This window comes from Oncorhynchus kisutch, linkage group LG12 (assembly GCF_002021735.2).
Source record: "Oncorhynchus kisutch isolate 150728-3 linkage group LG12, Okis_V2, whole genome shotgun sequence".
Classification (NCBI taxonomy): Eukaryota; Metazoa; Chordata; class Actinopteri; order Salmoniformes; family Salmonidae; genus Oncorhynchus; species Oncorhynchus kisutch.
The window spans coordinates 56068184-56083486 of NC_034185.2; the positions used below are offsets into that span (position 1 = coordinate 56068184).

The window sequence follows — 15303 nt, forward strand, 5'->3', positions numbered from 1 at the left end:
TAGAAGAGATGACTCTATTTGAGGTCGAATGGGAGCACAGTGCCTTCTTTTGTATTCTCATGAGCTCATATTACACTTTACCACATGGGGGCGCTAATGGACCATAGAAGATATACGTTGTATTAAAAATCCTCAGGCATGCTGGCCTCCTAGTTCTCTTGCCAGACTAGACACAGCTGGTAAATACATAAATATGTTTAAAAGCCTTCAGTATTGACAGAAAGAAGAAATATATTCATCTACCAAAGCCTATATTGACTGGTGGATTATGTCTCTGATTTTCCTGAAATGCATCATCCATGAATCACAACAAGACTTAGAGTTAGAAACATGTATTAAAGTGTCACTCCACAATGATACAATAATACACAATACTGAAACACATTGTGGAAAGCTCCAACTGAGTTTTGAGACACTGAAAACAATCATGGTCAAACATGGTACATGTCTATAATACATTGCATCATCAATACACATGTATAAAATAATCATTGTAAAAAACAATTTAAGTACAGTGGATAACCCCAACCCTAACTATGCTTCACAAACCCTCATTCGCATTGGTGTGTACTGTTACTTTTTATTTGGCCAACATTTCTTTAAAAGTCCGTATCAGTTGGAAGCTTCTGTGTTTATAGTCTCAACTCTGAACATGTTTCAACTCAGAAAAATCATTCACCTGTGACATCATGTCTAAACTTGTCATGGCCGGGGCTATGCTTTATGGGATAGGTGGATAAGGGTATGGGGGAAGGTTAATGAGGTATAACGACATATCCATAGATAGTACAGTATACAACATTCAGAGCTCAGTTCTGACCCTGTTAGCAGTTTGAATTCAAACCCAAACAGAAGTTTACCTGGTCCTTCAGGAGACCAGTGTAACAGAGAACAACTACCAGCTGCTCCTTACTGAATGTAACTAAGCAAAACATTTTCCTATCCCCCATTTAGTAAGTTTGCTGTGCTCTTGTCTTCTCTTTGGTATGCCCCGAGTGCTTGAATACCTTAACTGGGAGGAATTTGCTTCAGCAGAGAGCAGTGGAGCTGCCAGGCTTGTGGCTACAAGCACACTTAATTGCATCACATCCGCAAGAGTGATCCAGCTGGGTGTGTATAGCTATGTGGCTGTGTACTCTTTAGGTTTCTCTCTCCCCTTCCTTCCTCCCTCCCTCCCTCCCTCCCTCTCATTCTCTCTCTCCTCCTCCTCTCGGTGAGTCTCTAGGTGAGTCAAAAGCAGCCCTGAATCAGGAAGTAGGATGCCGTGACAGACATTAGTAGGCAGAAGGAAATGGGCACCACCACCACACAATGTCACTATGTCTGCTGCTGCTCCTGTCCATGGTAACACAAGGACGAGAGGGAGGAGAGGCCACAGGGAAATGACCCCATCGTCGATCATGTTGCTGCTGGCTCTGACAGCCTGCCTGGCGGGGACTGGTAGGTGTGGACTGTGGATAGTAAAGATGATTTGCCCTTACTGCTCATTGGAAACAGAGCTTTCATGGCTTTCTCTACTCTCCTACATTCACCCACTTTCATTACTTGTCTGTTTTCTATTGGTGTCCTTCCTGTTCTTCTTTTTTTCCCAGTTTGCCTGATAATGTAATAGTCTGCTGAAATGTGGTTGATATTGGCGGGTGGTGGCTGCTGAAATATGTGTGGACACGTTTTATGAAGAGATAGTGAAAGCTCTAGGCCTTTTGACTACATGGTATTCTATCCAGTAGGTCTCACGAACTGTACCTGAGTAATGGCTGCTGTATGGTTACATGTGCCTTTGAGTGGCTTCACAATGCTTTCTGAAGTCGAATATTTGAATAGCTCTCCGAGAGCTTGTTCACTTCTATTCAAACGGATGTTATTGTCTTTGTACATTTCTGTCACTTGTCAGTTGTGAAAGAGGCTGAGTTCACATCCCTTCTTGCAACAGGTAGTTAGTTACGAACGATAAGAATCAGCTATAAACACAGTGAAACATTGATGTTCCTGTTTCATTTCAAAAGATCCATCTTCACCAAAAGAACGAGAACATTGTGTTTTGTCGTTAGGAAAACCATTAACAGAAACATTTTCGCAATGGCATTACCCAGGTTCTAATGGCATTACCCAGGTTCTAATGGCATTACCCAGGTTCTAATGGCATTACCCAGGTTCTAATGGCATTACCCAGGTTCTAATGGCATTACCCAGGTTCTAATGGCATTACCCAGGTTCTAATGGCATTACCCAGGTTACAATGGCATTACCCAGGTTACAATGGCATTACCCAGGTTCTAATGGCATTACCCAGGTTACAATGGCATTACCCAGGTTCTAATGGCATTACCCAGGTTCTAATGGCATTACCCAGGTTCTAATGGCATTACCCAGGTTCTAATGGCATTACCCAGGTTCTAATGGCACAGTTTGTTCCCTCTGTGGTGCACGTTATTTCCATCTGTGTGATACTTCTTTTGAGTTGAAAGAGTCATAGAGTCTACTGGCAGTATAGTGTATGTGCCTTGCCTTTATCACTGTATCCACTGGCGGGTAACCAAGGGATACGTTCATTTGGAAGGGTTTTTAATGCCATGTCCACGTCTCCTCAACACATTCATTTTGAATTACACTGTACACGCCCAAACATTTACAGTAAGATGTGTCTGTGATGCTTCTTGGAATGTCCGGGGTTAACCTACACAAAGAAAGGTGCTATCAAGGTGCTATCAGGCTGTCCCCATAGGATAACCCTTTGAAGAACCCTTTTTGGTTCCAAGTAGAACACTTTTGGTTCCAGCTACAGAGGGTTCTACATGGACCCCAAAGGGGTACTACCTGTAACCAAAAAGGGTTCTACCTGAAACCAAAAAGGGTTTGCCTATGGGGACAGCTGAAGAACGCTTTTGGAACCCTTTTTTGGAGGAGTGTATGATACATAGGCCCATTTAGTTAAACATGATTAAGGTCACAGCTCTCAACCAGGTACACTACTGACAGGCCCAAACTGATTCACGTCCAAAGATCTGATGACTGTTTAAACTCATTTGTCTGGGAAACAGTATCACACTGTCTGACTCAGTGTAGTTTGCACATAGTGGAGTCTTTCGTGGGTTTTCTATGAATCCCCAATATTCTAAATTGCATAAAACTAGGGTGATGATTTATTTTCTGGCCAAGTGACCCGGGAAAACTCTTGGCTCTCGCTATACCGTAGGCTTGAGGTCAGGTGGTGTTATAATGAAAACCCCCTGGCCCTATGTTGCTTAACCATGGACTCTTTCATTCATTGCAGTGTTCTGCCAGGGTGATGAGGACACAAGTACTGTTGAAGAAACACAAACAGAAAGTGATGCCGGGTTCTCAGGTGAGCTTTAGCTGTTATCTGCTCCCCCCATGTGCATTCTCCTCCAACACAACCTGGTGGCAATAGCTCATAACTGTCCCTGGTGGCAATAGCTCATAACTGTCCCTGGTGGCAATAGCTCATAACTGTCCCTGGTGACAATAGCTCATAACTGTCCCTGGTGGCAATAGCTCATAACTGTCCCTGGTGACTATAGCTCATAACTGTCCCTGGTGGCAATAGCTCATAACTGTCCCTGGTGACAATAGCTCATAACTGTCCCTGGTGGCAATAGCTCATAACTGTCCCTGGTGGCAATAGCTCATAACTGTCCCTTTCCAACGGGTTTGGGATTAGTTGTGCTTGTGTTGATGCTTTTCTCAATGTCCCCAGTGATCCCACCTGTAAGTGATGCTACCCCTACACCAGACTCATACCTATCATCTGAGAGTCCTTCAGGTGAGATTACACCTGTCTCCATAACACAATTCCATTACCTGATTTCCATCAGAGCCTTGCATGGCAACAACAAAAAGGCCCTCTGGTTTCTCATTTCATTTCATGTCATTTCAGAGGAATATGAGACTGAAGCTGAAGCTGGTTCTGGGTTCAGTCCAGGTGTCAATTTAGAAGGTATATTACATCAGTACATCAGCACTTTGTGACAACTGCTGATGTAAAAGGGGCTTTATAAACTTGGTTGATTTGATTGATTGATTGAACACAAACGACAAAACTGATGGAGTGTTTAAGAAAACCGTGTGTTAGAAACGATTATTGAGATGGTGAAAATAATTGCAGAAACATTGCAGACAAGCTGGTGTTACATCTATAGCGGCACGCTCAGTTTCCCACCATGATGGTTCCTCCTCCAGGGGAGGATCATCTCAAATCCTCTGAAGCACCACTGGAGGACAGTCTGAGTCTCACCTTTGTCCTGGTTCCTGTTGTGCTGGTGGTCGTGATAATCGCCATGGTAGTGGGAGTAGTCATAATCAACCGCAGATGGAATCAGAAAGGAAAGAGCAATTCTGGTAAGTCATGAGAACTGTGCTATAGCTGGAAATATGTCCACGTGATGAGAAGCAACAGGCGACATGGCCCCATTCTCATACACCATGACAGATCTGCTTATGACTAGATGTACTGTACAATTCAGTCGTCCATTTCATTGCATGGGTACTTTACAACACTATGACGTGAAAAACAGCTCTGAGTTGGGGTATGTTTAGCTTTGTGCACACTTATTTAGAATAGTGTGTAGGCCTACAGTTGTGTACTCAACCACAATACAGTATACAATGTATGAGTGGATATTGTTAATGTACTTTGACATGACTTTATTAGATGGTGCACGATGTTGGCTATAATGATGGTTTCCTATTCCAGATCATGTAGAAGAGGATAAATATTTGCATGGTAGCGATGACACAGAAAAAGTTCCAATGTAAGTATGAGTTATACAGTGCATTCGGAAAGTATTCAGACCCCTTGACTTTTTCCACATTTTGTTACATTACAGCCTTATTCTAAAATATACAATTATTTCCCTCATCAATCTACAGTCAATACCACATAATGACAAGGTGCAAACAGGTTTTTAGACATTTTTGCAAAAAATAGAAATACCTTATTTATTTATTTTATTTTATTTTATTTTACCTTTATTTAACCAGGGAGGCAAGTTGAGAACAAGTTCTCATTTACAATTGCGACCTGGCCAAGATAAAGCAAAGCAGTTCGACAGATACAACGACACAGAGTTACACATGGAGTAAAACAAACATACAGTCAATAATACAGTATAAACAAGTCTATATACAATGTGAGCAAATGAGGTGAGATAAGGGAGGTAAAGGCAAAAAAGGCCATGGTGGCAAAGTAAATACAATATAGCAAGTAAAACACTGGAATGGTAGATTTGCAATGGAAGAATGTGCAAAGTAGAAATAAAAATAATGGGGTGCAAAGGAGCAAAATAAATGAATGAATTAAAATTAAATACAGTTGGGAAAGAGGTAGTTGTTTGGGCTAAATTATAGGTGGGCTATGTACAGGTGCAGTAATCTGTGAGCTGCTCTGACAGTTGGTGCTTAAAGCTAGTGAGGGAGATAAGTGTTTCCAGTTTCAGAGATTTTTGTAGTTCGTTCCAGTCATTGGTAGCAGAGAACTGGAAGGAGAGGCGGCCAAAGAAAGAATTGGTTTTGGGGGTGACTAGAGAGATATACCTGCTGGAGCGTGTGCTACAGGTGGGAGATGCTATGGTGACCAGCGAGCTGAGATAAGGGGGGACTTTACCTAGCAGGGTCTTGTAGATGACATGGAGCCAGTGGGTTTGACGACGAGTATGAAGCGAGGGCCAGCCAACGAGAGCGTACAGGTCGCAATGGTGGGTAGTATATGGGGCTTTGGTGATAAAACGGATTGCACTGTGATAGACTGCATCCAATTTGTTGAGTAGGGTATTGGAGGCTATTTTGTAAATGACATCGCCAAAGTCGAGGATTGGTAGGATGGTCAGTTTTACAAGGGTATGTTTGGCAGCATGAGTGAAGGATGCTTTGTTGCGAAATAGGAAGCCAATTCTAGATTTAACTTTGGATTGGAGATGTTTGATATGGGTCTGGAAGGAGAGTTTACAGTCTAACCAGACACCTAAGTATTTGTAGTTGTCCACATATTCTAAGTCAGAGCCGTCCAGAGTAGTGATGTTGGACAGGCGGGTAGGTGCAGGTAGCGATCGGTTGAAGAGCATGCATTTAGTTTTACTTGTATTTAAGAGCAATTGGAGGCCACGGAAGGAGAGTTGTATGGCATTGAAGCTTGCCTGGAGGGTTGTTAACATAGTGTCCAAAGAAGGGCCGGAAGTATACAGAATGGTGTCGTCTGCATAGAGGTGGATCAGGGACTCACCAGCAGCAAGAGCGACCTCATTGATGTATACAGAGAAGAGAGTCGGTCCAAGAATTGAACCCTGTGGCACCCTCATAGAGACTGCCAGAGGTCCGGACAGCAGACACTCCGATTTGACACACTGAACTCTATCAGAGAAGTAGTTGGTGAACCAGGCGAGGCAATCATTTGAGAAACCAAGGCTGTCGAGTCTGCCGATGAGGATGTGGTGATTGACAGGGTCGAAAGCCTTGGCCAGATCAATGAATACGGCTGCACAGTAATGTTTCTTATCGATGGCGGTTAAGATATCGTTAAGTACCTTGAGCGTGGTATTCAGACCCTTTGCTATGAGACTCGAAGTCGAGCTCAGATGCATCCTGTTTCCATTAATCATCCTTGAGATGTTTCTACAACTTTATTGGAGTCCACCTGTGGTAAACTCAATTGATTGGACATGATTTGGAAAATAATTGAAGGTCCACAAGAACACAGCAGAAATAAATCATGTAAACTGTGCTAATGTGTAGTGAGTTTCACTTACTGCCTAGTACACAAGGGTCCAAAACTGTAAACCTAAAAAAAACACTAAATAGATTCTTAAATGGAAGAGGTTTGGATTCACCAAGACTCTTCCTAGAGCTGGCCGCTCGGCCAAACTGAGTGATCAGGGGAGAGGGGCCAATGTCAGGGATGTGACCAAGAACCCGATAGTCACTCTGACAGAGCTCCATAGTTCATCCATAGTTCAGATGGGAGAAGTTTCCAGAAGAACATCCATATCTGCAGCGCTCCACCAACCAGACCTTTATGGTAGAGTGGCCAGACAGAAGTCACTCCTCAGTAAAAGGCACATGATAGCCCATTTGGAGTTTGCCAAACAGTACCTATAGGACTCTCTGACCTTAATAAAAATGATTCTCTGGTCTAATGAAACCAAGATTGAACTCTTTGGCCTGAATGCTAAGTGTCATGTCTGGAGGAAACCTGGCACCATCCCTACGGTGAAGCATGGTGGTGGCAGCATCATGCTGTGGGGATGTTTTTCAGCGGCAGGGACTGGAAGACTAGTCAGGATCGAGGGAAAGATGAACGGAGGAAAGTACAGAGAGATCCTTGATAAAAACCTGCTGCAGAGTGCTCAGGACCTCAGACTTGGGCGAAGGTTCACCTTCCAACAGGACAATGACCCTAAGCGCACAGACAATGACCCTAAGCGCACAGCCAAGACTATGCAGGAGTGGCTTCGGGATAAGTCTGAATGTCCTTGAGTGGCCCAGCCAGAGCCCGGACTTAAACCCGATCGAATATCTCTGGAGAGACCTAAAAATCCCCAAATACAGTTGTGCCAAGCTTGTAGCGTCATACCCAAGAAGACTCAAGGCTGTAATCACTGCCAAAGGTGTTTCAACAAAGTACTGAGTAAAGGGTCTGAATACTGATATTTTTTATACATTTGCAAAGATGTCTAAAAAAAACGTTTTTGCTTTGTCATTATGGGGTATTGTGTGCAGATTGATGAAGGGACAAAACAATGTAATCAATTTTAGAATAAGGCTGTAACATAACAAAATGTGTAAAAAGTCAAGGGGTCTGAATGCTTTCCGAATGCACTGTATCTAGGCTACTGCTCTTAACTGTGCTCTCTATACATTTCAAGTTGCAGGCACTTAAATTCGTATATGGCGGTAAATCTGTTTCCTTGGTATGATTTTGACCTCACCCTTTCTCGCCTCTGTTTGATATTTCCTGTTTAGAAAGAAAGACGTTGAGGAGTTTGAAACAGGCGTGTGTGTGTGTGCTCTGTGTGTGTGTGTCTCTCTCTCTCTCTCTCTCTCTGTGTGTGTGTGTGTGTGCGTGCGTGCGCGTGTGCTCTTTTCCTCAACAAGTTGTTTCACACAAACACACACGCACCAGTCTCTCATATCTGACATAAAATATATAGTCATGTGTGAATCGAAGTGTTTACACATTAGCCTCAGAGCTTATGAAAGAGCATTTCAGCAGAAATATGGCAAAGCTCAAGTTCCTCCTGCTATGACATGACACCCTGTCCCTGGTAACCAGCCTCCATGTGAGAATGTACGGTATGACTAATGTATCTTTAGTGTAAGAGGAAGACTAACATAAAGGAAATAACCGTCAAAAACGATCTCCTGTCAAAACTTTACACTGCACATGAATTCTCTCTCTCTCTCTCTCTCTCTCTCTCTCTCTCTCTCTCTCTCTCTCTCTCTCTCTCTCTCTCTCTCTCTCTCTCTCTCTCTCTCTCTCTCTCTCTCTCTCTCTCTCTCTCTCTCTCTCTCTCTCTCTCTCTCTCTCTCTCTCTCTCTCTCTCTCTCTCTCTCTCTCTCTCTCTCTCTCTCTCTCTCTCTCTCTCTCTCTCTCTCTCTCTCTCTCTCTCTCTCTCAGCCAATCATGTGTCCATGATGAGCATTGACAGAAAACTATAATCAATGACGAGAGCGCCCTCTTGTGAGAATCAGCAATACTACCACTCAAATGGCCTCGAGTAGAAAATCATGTCAAACTCTATTCTTTATTTTTTTTTATTTGTATTATTTCACCTTTATTGTGCAAAAGAGCAGAAAAGTAAATACATAAAAACAGTATGGGGATGAGGTAGGTGAAAAAGGGTGGGCTATTTACCAATAGACTATGTACAGCTGCAGCGATCGGTTAGCTGCTCAGATAGCTGATGTTTGAAGTTCCAGTCACAGGAGGGACTGGGAAGGACAGTGCTTATTCAAATACGAACAGTTTTGGGTGGAAATCAGTGAAAAACAGCTTATTCCTAAGGAGTTTAATTTGAGACCAGTACACCGTGTGAGAAACCCCTCAACTGTTTTGGATTGTCTTTATACCTCAACAGTGGATGTTTGTATTTTTCCCCCTCTACACTCCCTTCATTTTAGTCCCTTTATTTTGTCATTTTTCAAATGTCAAAACAGTAATATGACGGGCTGACGATGTTGGCTGTTTTCCAGGCCCATGTTTGAGGATGATGTCCCCTCTGTGTTGGAGCTGGAGATGGAAGACCTGGAACAGTGGATGAATAAAGACGGTGAGTCATCTTAAAACCCCCCAAAAGAAAATATATAATAATTATCTTTGAAAGTCATGTATAACTGGAACAATCTGAGCTGAGGGCTGTATATCTTGTATGTTAGTTGGCAGTGGTCGTCCTTGTTCTCCGAGCATTAGACTACTCTTGGTTCACAATAAGAAGATCTGTCTTTTGTCAACTCTGTTGACTGCTCACTCCTGTTTTGTCATTGAAATTTGGACATTTGTAATCACATGCCTTTCCCTGATAAATGCTGCTGTGAAAACAGGTTGGTTGAGTATAACTTTTCTCCAATAGATGGCGCCATTGTATACTTTACTACTGAGCCACTGCAAGTGTGACGATAGCGTTCATACGTGGACAAGACTGGAGTCAATTCCTTTTATATGTGCACTTTAAATATCTAAGTACATACTGATAGGAAAGCTATTCGTAGACTGTAAATGTCCATATTGTTTGAGATTTATACAGGGATATTGTATTCGTCACATGAGTTGTCAATTTGTTTTTTAGGTGGAGTTCGAATGGACTCTGGACAAGGGATCTAACATGAGATCATGGTAAACATACACCTGTTATTTACTAACACTATAGTAGTCAACTCTACTGTACTTTGCTGACAACGCTGCAGGATAACGCTGACAACGCTGCAGGATAAGATAATGGGCTCTATTCAATCTGCATCACTGAATCGTTACAGATTGCGCGATATAAATGTAAAGGTAATTCCCGATTGAGCCGACATAGGCAGCGTTTACCGTGAACGTGGTCTCCGCTAACGCGGAATATTTCATTTACATTTCAATCACGCTTTAACGCTGAATATCTCTAATACGGATTGAATAGAGTCCACGGTGGTGACTGGTGAATGCGTCAGTCACACCCATCAATGCAACTCAGGAACAGGGAGGGAGGACAGACAGCCTGGTGATGACATAATGTGTTGTCCTGGTGACATAATAACATGACCTGCTGCTGTTGACGTGGGTTGACCTGTCCTGCTGTTACTGTAACATGAAACTCAACAGTCTATCATTTGATTAAGAGAAAGGATCTAGGATCAGTTTAGCCTTTTAGATCATAATTAATAAGATGGACATGGATGAGGAGACCTGATCCTAGATCAGCACATGTACTCTGTGACACTTTATAAATACAGGCCTTGGTCAGTGGAGGCTGCTGAGGGGAGGACGGCTCATAATAATGTCTCCAAGGGAGCAAATGGAATGGCATCAAACACTTCAAAACAACATGTTTGATGCAGTGGTGCAACTTTTGTTTTAGAAGTGGGAGGGACATTTTTTTAATATATATATTTTTTCATCCTGTCGGATAAACACTCCAAACAGCATGCCCAACCTCTTGGAGGCGTCCGTTTTGTATCACATTCCAATGATAAAACGGGGGAACAAATATGCAATTTCAGAATATGGAGGGGACATGTCCCTTCTGTCCCCATTGAACGTTTTGCCCCTTGTTTGATGTATTTGATACCATTCCACTTATTCCGCTCTAGTCATTACCAAGAGCCCGTCCTCCCCAATTAAGGTGCCACCAACCTGCAGGTACTATTAATAAAGCTGCCAGTTGAGAACTTGTGAGGCGTCTGTTTCTCAAACTAGACACTCTAATGTACTTGTCCTCTTGCTCAGTTGTGCACCGGGGCCTCACACTCGTTTTTCTATTCTGGTTGGAGCCAGTTTGCGCTGTTCTGTGAAGGGAGTAGTACACAGCATTGTACGAGATCTTCAGTTTCTTGGCAATTTCTAGCATGGAATAGCCTTCATTTCTCAGAACAAGAATATACTGACTAGTTTCAGAAGAAAGGTATTTGTTTCTGGCCATTTTGAGCCTGTAATCGAGCCCACAAATGCTGATGCTCCAGTTTTTATTGTATTTTACCCTGTTTTTCTCCCCAATTTCATGATATCCATTTGCGATCCAATTACAATATTGTCTCATCGCTGCAACTCCATAACAGACTCGGGAGAGGCGAAGGTCGAGTCATGCATCCTCCGAAACATGATCCGCCAAACCACATTTCTTAACAACCGCCCGCCTAACCCAGAAGCCAGCTGCACCAATTTGTCGGAGGAAACACTGCTCAACTGACGACCGAAGTCAGCCTGCAGTCGCCCGGCCCACCACAACAGTCATTTCTGTTCCCCCTGCAAACCTTGTTTTGATACATGGTGGCCACACACACACACACACATACACACACACACACTCTCACACACACACACACACACACACACACACACACACACACACACACACACACACACACACACACACACACACACACACACACACACACACACACACAAATACAGATACAGAGCGAGACAGAGTCTCACATACTCCCACACATGCTTCTATTATCTCTCTGACACACACACTCACACGCACAGAAATATACACATGACTGCACAAACACATGCCTCACTTACTGACATAAGGGCACACACACACAAACAGTGGCTGCTGAACTCTGTCCCCTAGTCCTCCTCTGTACTCATCATAACCTTCTAACCCTCTGAAGCAGGAAGAGTCCTGACATCTGTTAGTGATTACCACAGGCATGCATGGAAGTGTGGCGCAACAGGGCGTTGGGATGGCCCCTTGTTCTCTCTCAGAAAGGCTGGGAGGGTCAAGGTCCATTAGACTAGCTGTGAGCTCACGTCATTCACACACAGCTTTTTTCCCCCAGAGTTCTGTGGGTTTGCAGTGTGCCATAAGGGTGGAGGGTCATAGACTACTCTCAGTTAACTGTGTATGGCAGGCCTACTGTAGACCAGTGGAGGCTGGTGGGAGGAGCTATAGGAGGACGGGCTCGTTGTCATGGCTGGAATGGAATAAATGGAACCATTTAAAACACATCAAACATGGAAACCACATTTTTGACTCCGTTCCATGTATTCCATTCCAGCCATTACAATGAGCCCGTCCTCCTATAGCTCCTCCCACCAGCCTCCACTGCTGTAGACAGCATGCCCTATTGTAGACCTACTGTAAGTACATAAAAATCAACTGTAAATATCTGTTGTTTCCAATGGGGGATTTATTGACAGTTTGGTGTAGACTAGAGGATCAACATGCCAGCTGATTGTGAAATGACATCATTCTCATTCCTTCCCAAGGACCTTTGTGAATTACATACTGTAGGACAGAGGGTCTGGTGTGACAACCAAACGAATGTTAAAACATCACGTCACTCCTTCCAATGAAGGATGTTATTCTATTGATTGTATGAACATGTACTGTACTGTAGTCGCATGACCTCTCCCTGTCTGTCTGTCTCCTATAGGCTAGTCCCTAAAGAGTCACGGAGTCAGTCAATTCTCTCTCTCAACCGTCCTCTTGCTGTACTGCCGGTGACAAAGGACATTTCCCCATCGCAGGGAAGGACATTCTGTTACCCAGCAGCACTGTAGGCTTCTTCTTCACTGTACACCTCCACCAAGGTGACTGCAAAAAACAGGAAATGCTGAATTTATTTTCCATTTCAGCATAAACAAAAGACAAGTAACAATAAATGCACAAGTTAAATGTTTTTAGAACGTAACATCTTAAAATCTGCATCAAATGTACTGTGGTATCGACTCTCTGGAGAAACAGTGTGTGGCAATAGTCCTTTCACTACACGGATCCTGATTGTGGCCTAATAATGAATGCTTTTTGCAACGCCTTCAACTCAGTACTGTGCCTTTTTAGTCATTGTTTCAACTTCATATACACTTTTTATGTGATTGTTTTACTGTCTTTTGTATTCAGCTGTCATGCAGTGAGAGAGGAAGGAGTAAAACACAGGAGGTTGGTGGCACCTTTATTGAGGATGACAGGCTCGGGGTAATGGCTGGAGCAGAATGAGTGGAATGGTATCAAATGCATCAGACACTTGGTTTCCATGCGTTTGATGCCATTCCATTCGCTCCGTTCCAGCCATTATTATGAGCTGTCCTCCCCTCAGCAGCCTCCTGTGGAGTAAAACGTGTAAAACTATTGCTGAAAGCGGGTGTCGGTAGCCATGTTCTGACACCCAGACAACAATATCAGGACTTGACCTCCAAAGATCCTACAGGCCCTCCCCTTTACAACATAAACACATATTCCATGCCCACAATAAAGCCAGACCAGATGGTATATACCCTTATTCCAACGGCCAACTAACCCAGTCCCATGATAGATATGATGGCTCTAACCCAGTCCCATGATAGATATGATGGCTCTAACCCAGTCCCATGATAGATATGATGGCTCTAACCCAGTCCCATGATAGATATGATGGCTCTAACCCAGTCCCATGATAGATATGATGGCTCTAACCCAGTCCTATGATAGATATGATGGCTCTAACCCAGTCCCATGATAGATATGATGGCTCTAACCCAGTCCCATGATAGATATGATGGCTGTAACCCAGTCACATGATAGGGATGATGGCTCTAACCCAGTCCCATGATAGAGATGATGGCTGTAACCCAGTCCCATGATAGAGATGATGGCTCAACAAATGTTTATGCTAAAGACTGGCTAGTGTCTCCTCCTCTGTTCTGCTCTGTCCCTTCTGGTTGTAGTATACAGACTGCACGTGGATCTATCTCTCTGTCTCTCTTTCACTCTCTCTCTGTCCCTCTCTCTCTCTCTCTCTCTCTCTCTCTCTCTCTCTCTCTCTCTCTTTCACTCTCTCTTTCTCTGTCTCTCTCTCTCTCTCTCTCTTTGTCTCTCTCTGTCTCTCTCTCTCTGTCCCTGTCTCTTGAGAAACAGTATTTCACAATTACTGTCATTCCTTCCTAAGCATGTAATTCCTGTTGATGGTACACTGTCTTTCATTGGTTGAATATGTTTTTCCTCCAATGATAGTGGTGTTGTTGATATGCAATCTGAATCTACAAATTCTCGTCACATCGATGTATAAATGTTTTGCTCAGCTCTACGTGACAGTCAGTATTTTGCAGTAACTTTCATTGTAAATATGTGGAAGATAAAAAAATTTGCTCGCGTGTATATTTTTTAAATGTGTAAATTGTGCTTGATTTGATACAAATATTGATATTTGCTTATGGTCATTGGAGTGAATTTGGTCCCTCAATCTCTGTTAGGTTCTCATACTTGTCAGTAATCCAAGTGTTACAGCAGTAGTTATTGTAATAAAGAGTAATAATTTCAACATGGAACCAACTGTCCGGCCAATACATTTGCATATTTGTATATCATCAATAAATCTGTGACGTGCTATTTTGTTTGTGTGCGCGTGCCTATTAATGTGTGCCACTTCGTCTGTCCCTGTATGCGTCACAGGAGGTTGGTGGCACCTTAATTGGGGAGGACGGACTCGTGATAATGGCTGGAATGGAATAGGTGGAACGCTATCAAACACATGAAACACATGGTTTCCATGGTTTCCATGTGCTTTATGCCAGTCCATGTGCTCCGTTCCAGCCATTATTATGAGCCGTCCTCCCCTCAGCAGCCTCCACTGGTGTGCGTGTGTGTGTGGTAGAGCCAGAAACTCATCCCCCATCCCCCTCACTCTACCCTCTCTTCCCTCCATATACCTGATGGACGCTCATTGGATGGTAATGGAATTCATATTAGAGGAGGCTGGCGAAGAGCAGCAAGGACAGACATCCTGGAAAGCAATGCATATCAATAAGGACTAAAAGGCAGGAGAAATGGAGTCGCTATTCTCCCTCCTCTCGCTCTCTCTCTCTCTCTCCCTCCTCTCGCTCTCTCTCTCTCTCCCTCCTCTCCCTCCTCTCGCTCTCTCTCTCTCTCTCCCTCCTCTCGCTCTCTCTCTCTCTCTCTCTCTCTCTCTCTCTCTCTCTCTCTCCCTCCTCTCTCTCTCTCTCTCTCCCTCTCCCTCCTCTCGCTCTCTCCCTCTCCCTCTCCCTCCTCTCGCTCTCTCTCTCTCTCTCCCTCCTCTCGCTCTCTCTCTCTCTCTCTCTCTCCCTCCTCTCGCTCTCTCTCTCTCTCTCTCTCTCCCTCCTCTCGCTCTCTCTCTCTCTCTCTCTCT

At 43.7% G+C, this 15303-nt stretch overlaps 1 protein-coding gene across 2 annotated transcripts; it reads left to right on the forward strand.

Annotated features, from left to right (window-relative positions):
* The first annotated feature begins 1030 nt into the window (after positions 1-1030).
* On the forward strand, positions 1031-14529 carry LOC109878637 (transmembrane protein 154). Of its 2 annotated transcripts, XM_020470849.2 has the most exons (9): positions 1031-1440; positions 3275-3346; positions 3719-3784; positions 3899-3958; positions 4201-4359; positions 4715-4772; positions 9205-9281; positions 9798-9844; positions 12595-14529. In XM_020470849.2, exons 1-8 carry the CDS (start codon positions 1320-1322, stop codon positions 9830-9832), a joined length of 648 nt encoding a protein of 215 aa, XP_020326438.2. In that variant the 5' UTR covers positions 1031-1319; the 3' UTR covers positions 9833-9844; positions 12595-14529. The 2 variants fall into 2 exon arrangements, with proteins under 2 accessions (XP_020326438.2, XP_031693711.1); XM_031837851.1 differs by having other exon boundaries at positions 1191-1440; positions 3719-3958.
* The last annotated feature ends 774 nt before the right edge of the window (positions 14530-15303 follow it).